This window comes from Henckelia pumila, chromosome 4 (genome assembly GCF_033568475.1).
Source record: "Henckelia pumila isolate YLH828 chromosome 4, ASM3356847v2, whole genome shotgun sequence".
NCBI classification, from domain to species: Eukaryota; Viridiplantae; Streptophyta; class Magnoliopsida; order Lamiales; family Gesneriaceae; genus Henckelia; species Henckelia pumila.
Genome location: NC_133123.1, coordinates 11,462,183 through 11,477,033, shown reverse-complemented (window position 1 = coordinate 11,477,033; position 14,851 = coordinate 11,462,183). Strand labels below are relative to the sequence as shown.

General features: G+C 27.5%; 2 protein-coding genes across 2 annotated transcripts; one reads left to right on the top strand and one right to left on the bottom strand.

Annotated features, from left to right (window-relative positions):
* Positions 1-779: 779 nt before the first annotated feature.
* On the bottom strand, positions 780-1,786 carry LOC140867560 (zinc finger protein ZAT9-like). The gene has a single exon (XM_073272634.1). The coding sequence runs from the start codon at positions 1,753-1,755 to the stop codon at positions 805-807; it is 951 nt and encodes a 316-aa protein (XP_073128735.1). The 5' UTR covers positions 1,756-1,786; the 3' UTR covers positions 780-804.
* Positions 1,787-10,589: 8,803 nt separating this feature from the next.
* LOC140866417 (protein transport protein Sec61 subunit beta-like) lies at positions 10,590-12,319 on the top strand. Its single transcript, XM_073271406.1, has 2 exons — positions 10,590-10,749; positions 11,939-12,319. The coding sequence occupies exon 2, from the start codon at positions 11,941-11,943 to the stop codon at positions 12,184-12,186; it is 246 nt and encodes an 81-aa protein (XP_073127507.1). The 5' UTR covers positions 10,590-10,749; positions 11,939-11,940; the 3' UTR covers positions 12,187-12,319.
* The last annotated feature ends 2,532 nt before the right edge of the window (positions 12,320-14,851 follow it).

Here is a 14,851-nt window from a genome sequence, read left to right as displayed (position 1 = left end):
GTACATAGGTAGTATTAAATATGATGTTGATTATATATTTTAATCAAAAAAAATTATCTATCTAATTTCTAATTTATGTAACTGAAGTTAAGATGTCTAACCAACTCGAAACGATGCATGGAAATAAACTATGGGGGAGTGACTGAGGATAATATATTTTAATTATATCTTGAACAAACATAATGGGAAACAAAAAGCTGGTACAGTTACAATTCAGCTTTTTATCATCAACTTATATTATTTTCGAGTAGATCTTCTTGTGAAATTGAAATAAAAAATATCAAATAAAATATTATATATATATATATATATATATATGTGGATATATAAAAATTAATTTAATGTGTCACCAGTCCTGCATGAACCGAGCAACAATTCTTTGGTATAAATCCAGACATCTTTTGAACCTTCCACCTGCCATTTTTTCTAAGTGAGGCAAATGAATTAATTCTCATATTTCAAATCAAACTGTCCTTTTAATTAGTCAGATACCTGCTATTGACATTTAGTATTCATAACTGCGACTCAAATATCAACCAAATCCAATTGCTTTGTTGATTTCACAGTAACAACTAACAAGACATAACATAATCCCTGGTAAACAAACAAATTATAGTTGTTACTGTGAAATCAACAAAGCAATTGGATTTTGGTTGATATTTGAGTCGCAGTTATGAATACTAAATGTCAATAACAAGACATAACATAATCCCTGGTAAACAAACAAATTATAGTTTATACTCACATTAACTTTGACCACTAAAAAACCAAAACTCCCTAGCTAGTAGTTCTACATCAGATCAATCAAACAATCAAGCGCGGTGAGATCGTGTCGTCTTCGGGGGCAGGGAGATTAAGATCTATACTCAAATTTTCGCGGATTCTTGGAAATGGCTTCACAATTGTACTAGTCTCTATAACATTTCTTGAAATTCCAAGAAAATGTGTTCTTTTATGGCCTCCAAGTGCCTGCCCTGATTTAAAGACTCTCGGGCAAAAAGGGCACTCGTGCACTTTCTCCTCCAGCACCGCCGCCGCCTTTGAACCACCATGACTCCTCCCTGTCTCGGCCACGATGATCTTCTTGTGGCTCGCTCTGTGCCCACCAAGTGCTTGATAAGACCTAAACAATTTATTACACGCCTCACATTTATACTTCCCTCTAACTTTGTTCGAACAACCGTCTTCATGACTTCTCTTTTTTTTTTCTTCTTCTTCTTCTTCTTCTTCTTGTTTTATTCGAATTCGAGCTCGATATTCGAACTTATGATCATCCCTCTCCCACTTGTCCTTGGACAGCATGATCAAACAATAAGCAACATCTTCTTCCGGTGTCCCGACTAAAATCGAACTCATACTCGACCCCTTTTCTTCTCCAAAACTCTTGGATTTCTTGACTTGCAAAAAACCCTCCATTTCAATCCTTTCAAAACCACAAGTTCTCGACTTTACAACCCTCTTGGATCTTCTGCCACCGGAGTACTTCTTCTTCTTCCATGAATCCGTCTCACTTTCTCTATCTTGATCAAGAACAACAGAACCCACAGCATCAAACGACGAATCCTCTTCATCCGAGGTGGAATAATACGATGAATTTGTATTGAAAGAATCAATATCAGCCCCTTTCATCTTCGAATCAAAAGGATCTTTTCTTGCTGCATAAAGATTCATCATGTGAGATTTCATGTGACCGCCTAAAGCTCTTCCATTGATGAAGTTTTTGGAGCAGAGTTTGCATCTGTATTTCTCCATCATCAAGAAAAACTAAAACAAAAAAATTGAATCTTTTTTTTCAGACGCACCGAGTGTGTTGAAAATGGTGGAGAATTGTTAGAGATTTGAAGTGTTCACTTAAAAGTAGAATTAGGAGTAGGTGACAAGCATTCCTCATATATGTGAAATGAAATTAGTGTTGTTTACGTTTGTGTAAATAATACTTGTATACATGATAATATTTTCCTTAAATAACATTCTTAATTAGACTCTTTACATCTCAACTCTCTAGCTAAGTATCATCATAAAGCGAGATTTTAAAGTAATCGATAATTTTTTTATAAAAAAAAAACCCTTGTAAAGTAAGTGTTTTTTTTAAACAAAAAACAAAATAAATTGTAAAATTAAAAAAATACAAAATGTATAGTGTTCTCATAAATAAATAATCACTAAAACGCAACAAATACGCCAATTTCCAATATAATTATCTTTTATACGAAAATTCTCTATACATGAAATTAAATTTTATATTGCATTTAGTTGGTAGACATCTCGTACACAAACAATTCTCTACACACACACACACCAGTGTCATATTGCATGTGTAATGTGTCATGCACTTATACACATGTTATGCACTTATACAGTTGCAATATTTATCTAAACAAGAAATTTTCTTTAATTTTCAAATTAAAGATTTTTTCATTTAGCTATAATTTTTAAAACATGAATGATATTGAATATTTTTTGTATAAAAAAATAGGATTAAATAAGTTAATTAATAAATTATCGCAAATTAGTTCATAAAAGAGGTGGATTTTAATTGATTAAATAATGATAAGATATATGTGTGTGACAATGTGAGTCAACGGCGAATTGAAACTGTCTCAAAGGTTAATTTTGTAAAATAGATCTTATTATCGACCCGACTCATTAAAAAATATTAATTTCATGTCAAAAACATTGTTTTTCTATGAATTGAGTCGACTAATCTCATGTGTGTGTCTCCGCAAATTGAGTTTAATTTATAAGAACAAACTTTATTAAAAGAGATACTAGCTTGCTAGGCATAGATGATATACATGTGTATCATGCAAGCTTTAAAGTTCCTAAAAATCCTTTGACTCTCGTGGTTTATAATTTTTCATTGGAAAGTCGAAAAACTTAATTCAGAGATTTAATTTTTAGTGTAAAAATTTCTGGAAACTGTGATAGGGGATTAATTTGTGTTTATCCAAATTAAACCAATTGTTTATCCTTATACTAAAATCGAACTAATTTATATTTCAATTTTATGCAAACGAAATTAAAACCCATCTGATACTTAAGTTTATGGGTTGTACAAATTAATTAAACCTAAAAATAGCTAAAAAACCAGTTCTAGTATTATTATTTTTCAAATAAGAATGAAAAAGCTCCATTTATCAACAAATCCCAAGAACTAGAGCCATTACTGAAATTAAATGTGATTAACCTCAATTAAAGCAACATATTAAACACTTAATAATCCGATATATACAAAATTAAATCTTCAAATTCAGTTACTATTATTTATTTTATAAAGGACCAGCAATATTTAGTGCATGGAGTTAGGGGATGCCGGCTTTGACTATAATGCCAATTTGCATTTAATAAATTATTGTTTAATTGGGGACATAATAAATGCATAATTAATTGGAGCTGAACTTTTAATAAAAAGTTTGCATTAATTTTGGTTATTTTTGGTTGAAATGTTTGGAGTGGAGGTGGGAAACGGGTAGCTAGGAAGTAAGCCAACTCTTTATATTTGCATTTCGAAACCGTTTCGTTTAATTTAACCACACAACCCTTTATATATTTTTTGAAAATTTATGTGTAAAAAAGGAAATAAAAGGGCAATTGATAATTCCAAAGGCAATGCACTTGTTTTCCTTTTACTTATTCATTGATTTTATACAACAGAAATTTGTAATCAAATTATTCTGAAAGTGTGATATTATATAGTCGGGATAATAGACAAAATAATCCTATAAGTTTGTTTGTTTCGTGATTTAATTTTGTAAGCATTTAATTTTGGGTTTTGGTCCTGTAAGTTTAGTTATATTTTGGTTTTTAGTTCCTTTTTATTTAAGCAATGTTTTTATAATCAAACCGATCTAACTTAAAAAAACGGTCCAGCTGATTGGACTGTTTTAACCAAACGGTCGAATCGAAAAACCGTTTATATAATATAATTAATTAATAATATATTTTAAATTATAAAAACCTAAAAAATTATATAAATAAATATATATATATAAATATATATATATATATATATATATTTATCGTAGTTTGAAACTAAATAACTATATAAATATATTCAAAAAAATTATAAACTCTAATATTAATAAATAATATTTTTAATAAAGATAAAAATTTCAAATAATCATGTATATATATAATAAAATTTTAAATTAAAATTTTAAAATAAAAAATTAATTTTTCAAAAAATCGAAAAACCAATTTTCCCGTTCTTGATTAGTTATACCAATTAAATTGTTAAAACGGTTTTTAAGAGTGTTTCAGATCAAATCAATGACCCGTTCCGGGTCGAACTGGTCAGTACAATCCGATTTTGAAAACATAGCATTTAATTGTTGATGTCACAACAGATACATCATCATTTTTCAATGTCATTTAAGCATTTTTAGTTGTCAAGACAACATTTTCTGATGACACGTCAACACTCTATGAAGAAATGACTAAAAATCAATTATAATTTAACTTACAGGACCCAAAACCCAAAATTAAATTCTTACAGTACCAAAACACAAAATAGACAAACTTACGAGACTATTTTAACTATATTTCATATTTCATATATAGTCCTCTGATTTGACTTAAAACTTCCCCATGTCGACAAGTTTTCAGCCCCGTTTCTCGATTTAATGTGAACGTTTTCTACAAGTACTTTATTTTTTGTGTGCATGTATCTTAATTCAAGATTCAAAAGATTAGTAATTAATTGTTGTGCATTGATAGATTTAATTGGTTCAGTATGAAACGCTGATTTTCAATTAATGAATGCAGATTTTTTTGAAGGGTTTATTTTTGCCACTTTTTAACTCCTATATTTTTATTTTTTTTGAAAAGAGAGAAAAAAATTTCTTCTTGCTATTGAACTGTACGTGTGTACACAACTCAAATCAAGAAACATAAAATGTCTCAAAAGTGTTCGAGTCGGTGGAGTATGTGATCGTATGATCAAATGATCTCGGGCGAGTTCCAATGTTTTTCTAGTACGGTCTAATTGACGTGGGTTCAAACTAATGTATTAAGTCCGAGGGTTGCCCAGTGCACACCAGAAAAGATCGTGATTGCTCAAGTTGCAAAATATAATTAAGTGGATGATAATATACATACATTTTATTTTGAGTAAATTAATATATCATCTATATAGACACAACAAAAATTTACATATGGTTTGAATGATTCATCCATGTGAAATAATATTGTTTAAAGAATTAAGATTGGTTATCCTTCAAAAGGTGGATTAATTAAAACGATTGATTTATTTACATTTGTCAGAACATAATTAAATGAAAAGACTTTGAATAAAATGATAATTCTTAACTTTGAATAAAATTACAAGTTCTGCTGTCAGAAAAATAAATAAATTATTAAAATTTAACTCAATAAATAAATGATAGGATCAAGTGTTTGTCGCTTTACCAAAAGCTATATCTCAATAATTGCACTTCTTGCAATCAGTAGAAATCGAATCATGACTTTGGTTCTGAAACCAATTGTAGGACCGAGCGCTTGCCGCTTTACCAAAAGGTATAGCTGATGGTAATGATGCAACTCAAATCTTTTAAACCATACAGCAGCTCAAGCGTCATGGTTTGATTATTCTACCCAACAGAGACAATTATTGCACCCCAACATAAATCATACACACGATTAAAATATATATTATTACATATGTTATTATACAATATTATTATAGTAGATACCCTTAACTAACATTCAATTAATTGGTGAAACTTGATTTGAAATTATCATTATATCCTAACTTAATTTTTAATAAAATAATAAAATTCATTTCGATACACGAACTATTGATAAAATATCAAATTGGTCAAAATACTATAATTGGTGCATGATCCAACTAAAAAATCGATTTTATCCTTTAGTAAAAATGCTTTTAAGTACAATTATTTTTAAAAAATCAACTAGCTGTACATTTATTTTTCGAAGTAATTTTATTTATTAAAGTGTAAAAAAAAATTTATATTAATTTTTAAAAATATAAGAAATAAGTATCTTACTATTTATATAATATATTTATATTTTACTCATTAATAAATTATTTATTCAAATATAATATATTTTTTAAATATTAATAAATATATAAAAAGGGTACTTTTCTATCTAAATGAAATAATTATCCTTTTTTTTAAAAATAATATAAAAATTATATATTAATAAAACGACACTCAATAAATAAATCATACACACGACTAAAATATATTTAATATCGATAAAAATATAATAAATTAAATATTTATTTATATTTAAATTTAAACACGAGTAAAAAAATATAATCTTACAAATTTTTAAATTAAGTGAAGAAATTTTCGGTCATTAGAATCACATAAATCGAGATAATTAGTGATATTTTTTTTATGAGATTTTGTTTTGTATTATCATAATGGACATTGCTAAATGGCTAAAATTTGACCGGTCAGAATAAAGTTTTTGGTAATTAGGCTCATTATTAAGGGTGTCCATATAATATCATATTTTATGTGACAATTATAACATTTTCACTTATTATTATATTTAAATTTAAAATTGATCTCTCACCACATTAATTGATTGTATTTCCAAGAAAGCAATTGAAAAGGCATTCAATCATCTCCTACACTTTGTCCTACATATTTAAATTTAATAAATAAATATTTCATATTATCTATTACTCAAAATAACCATTAATATCTCTTTCACTTCTTGTTTTTATTATAATCCAAGAGTATCTAATATTTATGAAATATTGACATATAATAAAAATTATTGATTTAAATAAATTTATTTTATTTAAAAAATATAGCACTATAAAAATATTTATATTTAAAATATATTTGTACGCACAAATATTCATATATTTTACTTAAAAATTAAATGAATATTGATTAAAATTTAAGATAGTAAATTTTTTAGCTAAACTATTTCGACTTCAACTTGAGAAAATATTATAAAAAATAAATTATTATAAGAAATATTTAATTATGGATATCAATATTTCTATTTCTAAATATAAATTTTTGTTTAAAAAAATCTTCTTTCATCAAATCTAAACATTTGTGCAAGTATTAAAATATCATAATAAATTATAACAAAAAAACAAAACACTATATTTATTTTATTTTAAAAAAGATAAAATCTTTCTTTCTAAAGCAAAAAAATGAAGTCATTGATTTTTTTCACTATTTGTTGTTATTAAAGCATATAATTTTATTCATCCATTTTTCTATTACATGTGACTCAATTAATCATGTTTTATCAATTTATTTTTGAAAATAATTCACACTTATATAATGTTAGGTTATATTAAATAGATCACTAATATCAATTATTCAATTAATCACGATGTATACATTAATTCGAGATAATTTATACAACTTATATACTTATAATATTACTAGTACAGATAAATTATGATGTGCGTTGACATCGGTTGTTGATACTCGTTAACACAAATCAATATTTAATATGGTGTTGTCTTTTGTTCTGTTTTGTTTTTGTCAATATTTCAAATATAATTTACTAACACCAATTGCTGGTAAACGTTGACGAATCGATTTATTGAAATTATTATTTATGAGTTAACTAAATGAGTTAGAAAGAAATTGTATTACTTGTTGGTTGAGAAAAATTGGATTAGATTGATTTAAAAAAGGGTAAAAGAAAAAAACAAAAATATTGTTTATTAAACTATTTAGGATGTATATGGAATAATGATTGATAAATAATATTATGTTTATTTTGATGAATTAAATTAGAGATAAAGTTATAAATACCGATGTTACTTTTTTATTAATTATAATTAATAACTATTAATAAATAAATATTTACTATATTATTTTAATAAAATCTATTATATGAATAAATAATAGTAAGTAAATATTTGATTGGATTTGATTAATGTTGGATTATTAAACCAATATGACTCAATCTCGTCCAGTAAACAAGGTTTAAAAAAGTATTTAAGTTGTTCAGAGTTTATTAGCTATAATACTTTTATTATTTTAGCACTAAAATTTATATTGGATTATATAAATTTGTTAAAATTTATAGGATTTTTAAATTATTGTCGGATAATTAAAGTGTGATTTACTTTAATTTTTTTATATTTATATCTTTTTAAAGTGACTATTATGTTTTTCCTTTTAATTTCCTTCAATTTTGTATTATACTAATTTGAGTGTTATTTTTTTATCACGTACTTTTCTAATGGTTATCTTTTCATTACTTTTCTAATAGTTAATCCTAATATTAATTGAAAATTAATTTTATAGACATAAAAAACGTTCAATATATTGGACATCTAATCTTATAAAAATTTTAATATATACAATTGAAAATTTATTATAATAATTTTTAATATATATAATTTATAATGGTAAGCTGCCAAATAATTGTGTTTTTTATTTTTAATATTTAATCAATTTTTTTATTATATTATTTTATAATAAATTAATAAATAATATATTTGTTAGTTCTATAATTTGTGAGAATAAGCATGTATAAAAAAAGTGAATAATAAATAATATATAAGGAAACAAAAAAAAGAAAGAAATAAGAGAAAATAAGGAAACAAAATGAAATAAATAAACAAGAAGTAGAACAAGAGTTTTTTGTTCTCTAAAAAACCGAAAATTATGGGTACATAAAAAAATATAGAGTCCCGAAGAGTTGGAAAGGAAAACAAAGAACAATAAATAATAAAAAAAATGACACATGTCATTTGATAAAAAAATGATTAAGCTCCCAATAATTAGGGTTTAATTAGTCATTTTTTACAAATACATATCATTAATTTTCTCCAACTAATTTTTTAGGTAGCTAGGTTCTAGCCATTTAGATTTTAATGTTAAATATTTTTTTGAATTCCCAACATAAGACTATCAAATTTCGAAAAACTAAAATAATGATTATGTTTGCTTCAGCATTTTAAAAATAAGATCAACGTGTCCATTGACATATATTTTATTTTGTTATATTTTCATCAATATATACTATAATATTTTTTGTTGTATAATTTGAGTTGACAATTATTTATTATGATATAATTTTAAATAAATATGTTATTTTAAAATTAAACAATAAATTAACCTTGAAAATAAACTTATTTACCAATCAAATTTTAATTGTAGTAATTGGACTTAATAACAATTTAAATTAAGGGTAAACTTGACTTAATTTGATAATATATATCAATTAAATTATTTACAAAAGTTCATATACAAATTTGACATTTTATCAATAATGTGTGTATCAAAATGAATATTAAACTTCGTTATTCAATAAAACAAATTTTTTAGGCAAAGTAGTCATTTTATATGGCTTTCTCTTTTTTAGTAATTAGAGGTTTTATTATTACTAAAATGACATTCACTTTGTGCCCTTGATATTTTTTATTTACGAAAATGATAATCACTTTGTAAAATTGATATCTACACTATATTTAAAGAATTTGTCTATTAGACAAAATATGACACTATCTTCTTTCTTTCTTTTTTTGCCAAAATTCCCTTATATGATATGTATATTACACTTTTGTTTTTTCTTTTGTTTTGTTTTTTTAAAATTTAAGCAGCTCAAATTGCATTTTAGTCCGTCGGTAATTTTTATAATTATGATATTACTAGTATTTAAATATAAATCAAATTAATTAAAATTTATATTATACAAGAAACGCGTGCACCGATACACTAGTATCTATTGTGTTTTTGTGACTATTTATTTAAGAAAACACTATTCTTTTTACGTTTTTTTAAAATTTACAATATATTTTTATTTAAAAAAACAAATTTTACGATCACGTAACGAGTGCATCGGAATACCATATATCTTACTATCTTATTAAAGTAGAGACCCTCTAATTAACAAACTTTTAATTAATTGGTGAAGCTTGATTTGAAATTACCATTATCTTCTAACTTAATTTTCAATAAAATCAAAATTAATGGGCAAAATAGTCATTTTATATGGTTTCCTCTTTTCTAGCCATTAAAAACTCACTTTGTGTCCTTTGATATTATTTTATTTAAAAAATGACACTCACCTTATAAGATATATATATTTTTTGTGAATATTTGTTTAGGAAAATGTTATAATTTTTATTATTTTTAAATTTTACAATTTATTATCTAATTTTTTCGTTAAAAAAAACGAAATGTACGAGCACTCAACGCATGCAGCGAAATACTAGTATTTAATTAAAAATTCAATCTCATTATTAACTAATTTAAAATCAATTTCGTGAAACTTTAATTAATTTTACAAAAATCCCCTCAATTTTTTTTATAAAAAAATTTAAAATCAATTTCGTGAAACTTTAATTAATTTTACAAAAATCCCCTCAATTTTTTTATAAAAAAATTTAATATCAATTTCGTGAAACTTTAATTAATTTTACAAAAATCCCCTCAATTTTTTTTTTTATAAAAAAAAATTCCAATCCTATCCTACGTATGGCATATCAATTTACCTATAAATAAATTTTTTTGTATCTATATATAATTATACTAGGATTTCTTATCTAAATCTAAACAACCTAATTAAACAATTCAAGTGGAATTCAAACACAAAATTGATCTATAAAATTAAAATAATATTTCGTGCACTAAAATATTTGTCATTTAGAAAGAATATTGATTTACAGACGGAGGTATAAAGACGCGCGGACACGAGGCAAGAGAAAGGAATTCTGATCGATCCACCTGATTTGAGAAAACCCTAGAGGGGCTTAAATTTTATTAATTCCTCAATTTTTATTGATCGACAAAGGTTGGTTTACATATTCTCCGATATTTGTTCTTCCATTCCATGCTTGATTGTAATTCGATTAATTTTTGAGTGTTTAATTTTTTCATTCTTATGGGCAATGGATTTTATTTTTATTTTTGTATATGGATGAACTCTGCATATTCCGATCTAGAAAGTTTTGTCTTTTTAATTCGATTGTAAGCATTAGATCTGGGAATTAAGATCTATTCGGAGTTTAGAGACAATGAAATTGCTTGCTGTGGTTTTTTTCCTCCTCTGTATTTACAGAACATGATTTTTTGGTCAACTACTTTTTGGTGAATTATGTTTGTGGTTAAAACTACTTGAGCGATGATTGTTACAGTTTTGTCTGATAGATTTTCTGCTGTTAAGTTTGGAAAGGTTTTTTTTTTTTTAATGATGTTTGAAAAGGTTTCTAAATATACTGAAGTACATATCTGCGTGAGGTTCAAACTATGAGGCCTTCTTGGTAAATCCATTATTTGGGTAATGGGGTTCAAACTATAAATCTTGAGAAAGAATTCAGTTTGCAGTAGAATTGTGTCTACCATTGTTTGAGTGCCATGGCCGCATGGGGGAAGCTAATTAAAAACCTGATTGACGCATTGCGAACCCAAGTTTTTAATTGAACGAAAGCCCCTAACTTTTGCTTTTTCTTCCCCTTCATTCCGACCCTTGGCAATTGTGATGTGGGAGTATTGTATTGTATTTGGCCTTACATATGTGTCATGTTACGTCTGCTTTTTGCTCTTTAAATGTCTCTTAACAGTTGTAGAGTGTCGTGGATTCTTTTGAATGAAGGTGAGACTCCTGATAGTCATGAGCATTCTATTTTTTACATCACGCACTCGATGCAACTTGAACCAATGGTTTTGTCATTGGAAGCCATTCATTTCACCCCTTGAACAAGTTTGTTCGCCAGGATTGTGTTTGCCTTTTGTTTCAGAGTGTTAGTTCATTAGTGTGTCTGTGTATGCCTACTCGGAGTTTTCCATTACGTGAAGAACATACATGTCTGGTGGTCTAAACATACCCATGCTTTCCTTTCCTTAAATAACTGCTCTTATTTCTTCACTCCCCCTTTAGTTAACTGCTATTGTGTTGGTATGCACTTGCTTAGCCTTGCTTCATGCTCAACTTGGGATGCAATGTGCCTTTCTTTTTCTGAGAATTGAAATTTTTGGTGCAGAAATGGCCACAGGTGGACCTAATCCCCAGAGAGGCACTGCAGCAGCAGCCGCAGCCAACCTTCGTAGGAGGAGAACAGGGAGTGGAGCCCCTGGTGGTGCCAGTGGGTCAATGCTCCAGTTCTACACAGATGACGCCCCGGGACTCAAGATTTCTCCGAATGTTGTGCTTATAATGAGCATTGGTTTCATAGCTTTTGTTGCCATACTTCATGTTATGGGTAAGTTGTACTTTGTTCGCAAAGATTAGCTGTTGTCCGGGTGCTGACTTTTGGTTGGAACACGTTTTGGGGGAAGTTTATTTTCACAAGTATTGTTATGATAAAACGTTTGATTTTAGTTTTGAACCTTTTTATGTAAAAGAACAGCCGAATTTATGCTTTTGCCATGTCTTTCAAAAGTTTGATCTCCTGCTGCTTATAAACCACTCGACGTTGGGATAAAGAACTAATTCCTGTGTTAAAATCAAATTTCTGACTGAAATCGCAGATGTTCTCAGCAACATAAACAAAATTCACGCACCAAAATTCCGGCAGATGTACCTAAATTTATCAGAAATAGTCTGAACTTAGTTGCATGGAGTAATAGTCGAATGGATTTGCCTATTTTACCTTTTTTTTCCCCAATGAATTGTGTACCTTTATTCTAACACAAAATAATCAATAGTTTCAAATGCTTTCATCATGTTTTGACTTAGTACTGAATTCTATATCGTGACAAATCGAGTAAAAGACTTCATATTATCGAACGAGATTTTAATACAAAAATATTGTCGTGACTAATTCGTGGCCTATCAGCGAAACCTTTACAGTAATCATTATTAGATCGTCCACTCATCGACTTGGATCATGAGTTGAAGTCCCATTGTTGAGTAGTTTCTCGGTCATTCTTTGCAAGCAATATCGTCTCATCATTTGAAGGTGTATTGCTTGCTTGTCTTCGTTTCGATTAATGTGCACGCATAAAGGAGAGTACATGTTTCTTGTGAGACTGTATTTGTGATATATGTTATCAGATACATATTTACAATGAAAATTGTAAAGTAGTATATTTTTATATAAAATAAAAAGTAATAATTTTAAACGAGAGATCTGTCTCACAAAATTAATTCGTAAATTAATTCGTAAAATGGTGTAACGTGAGAGTTTTTTTTTTTTTTTTTTGAAATGCTAGGGGTCTGGGTTTAATGGGTGTCTGACTCGGACCTGAAATGGACCGGTATGGGTATTAGGTCGGGTACATGAATTAAATTTTTGTTTTCACGGGGCTGGGTTGGGTTAGGGGTGGGAAATAATACTGAAATGTCGAAATATCGAATATATCATATCGAAAAAAAACCGTAGATATCGTACCGAAATTTTCGATATCGGTATCGATATACGTTTTTTAAAATTTCGGTATTTCAGTACGAACAACATTCATATTATTTAAAAAATTAATTAATATACATATAATTAAATATTAATTAATTCGGTATAGACGGTATAAATTTATGGTGAAAAACAAAAGTTTTTTTTTACATAATGTTTGTATATACGGTATTATACCGATATCGTACCGAATTTTGGTATACCAAAATTTTTCGGTAAGAACGGTATGAAATTTATTTTATACCGAAATTTTGGTATATCAAAATGTCGGTACAATATCAGTATCGATTTTTTCGGTATCGAAATTTTCGGTACGATATGCGATATTCTTTAAAAATGTCGGTATACCGTACTGAACCAACCTTAGATCGGGTAACAGGTTTTATGGGACATGACCCATTCCCCTAACCTGACCCATTATGATTTTAATATTAATACATGTGTGTGTATGTATATGTCTGTCTATATATAGATATTAACTAATATTCTCTGTACACATTTATATACGTAAAGTCATGAAATGATATAAATGACAAACATTCTATATTATTTATTTTTTTTGATAATACAAATTTACATCAATTTTTTTTTGTCTATTTATAAAAGGTAAAGAATATATCATATTCTATAATATATGACGATAAGAAAGACGTTCAAACAGAATGTGCATGTTAAATAGTTAATTTTATCGACTTGATTTTGTAATAAGAATCTTAACTTCAACTGTTTATGTTTTCGTCATACAAACACATAAAAGTAAATTTTTTTATTAAAAATAGACTTGGATCTAACATTAATATCAAAAACTAGTTCAAAGGAAAGAATTGTGCATGTCTATATAAAGAACTATAAGGAATTCTATCCAACCAATGTGAGACATATCTTAACACATTTCCACACGTTCACGAATTAACATTTGGAGCGTGAAGATATTAACGAATGAAAAAGAAGACACAACAAATACTTGAATTGGAGAAGAAAGCACAACAAATACACGCACTTTGCGAAAAATCACCCCACAGAATTCACACGATCTAGTACCCGAAGTGCATTGGTGTGTTTACCGTCAAATGCACAATGATTCCTTGCCGGTCAAATGCTCCATGAGATCATAGCAAAAGCACCCAAATCAGTACTCGTAGCTTCAGACGCTAACCAAGTCCAATGGTCTATCGACCCCTTCTACCGACCATAAAAAGATACTACCCTCTACTTGGGCATAGAGAGGAGCTTAATTACCATATATATTGAACTCGTCTTATTAGATGAACTTGTTATAATTGAGTTTCAAATCTAAAATCCCGTCTAAAAATTGAAAATTTAGTGTTATATGAGTTAATTCGGTGATAATATATGAATTTCAATTTAAATTAAAATATTCTTAGCTCTCAATTCCCATACAATATATACAATATTTTCTTTATTTATATACACACACATGCTTGCGTCACATCCAGGTCTTGTGAGTCCCCTCAGCCCATAGCAGACGCCTTGTTTCATGAGCTTTGTCGCGACGGGCCCATTTGATTATGAAATTTATGGTGT

Excerpts from the sequence above, each read along its gene's own strand:
- LOC140867560 (XM_073272634.1), bottom strand. The coding sequence starts at position 1,755 with ATGATGGAGAAATACAGATGCAAACTCTGCTCCAAAAACTTCATCAAT.
- LOC140866417 (XM_073271406.1), top strand. The coding sequence starts at position 11,941 with ATGGCCACAGGTGGACCTAATCCCCAGAGAGGCACTGCAGCAGCAGCC.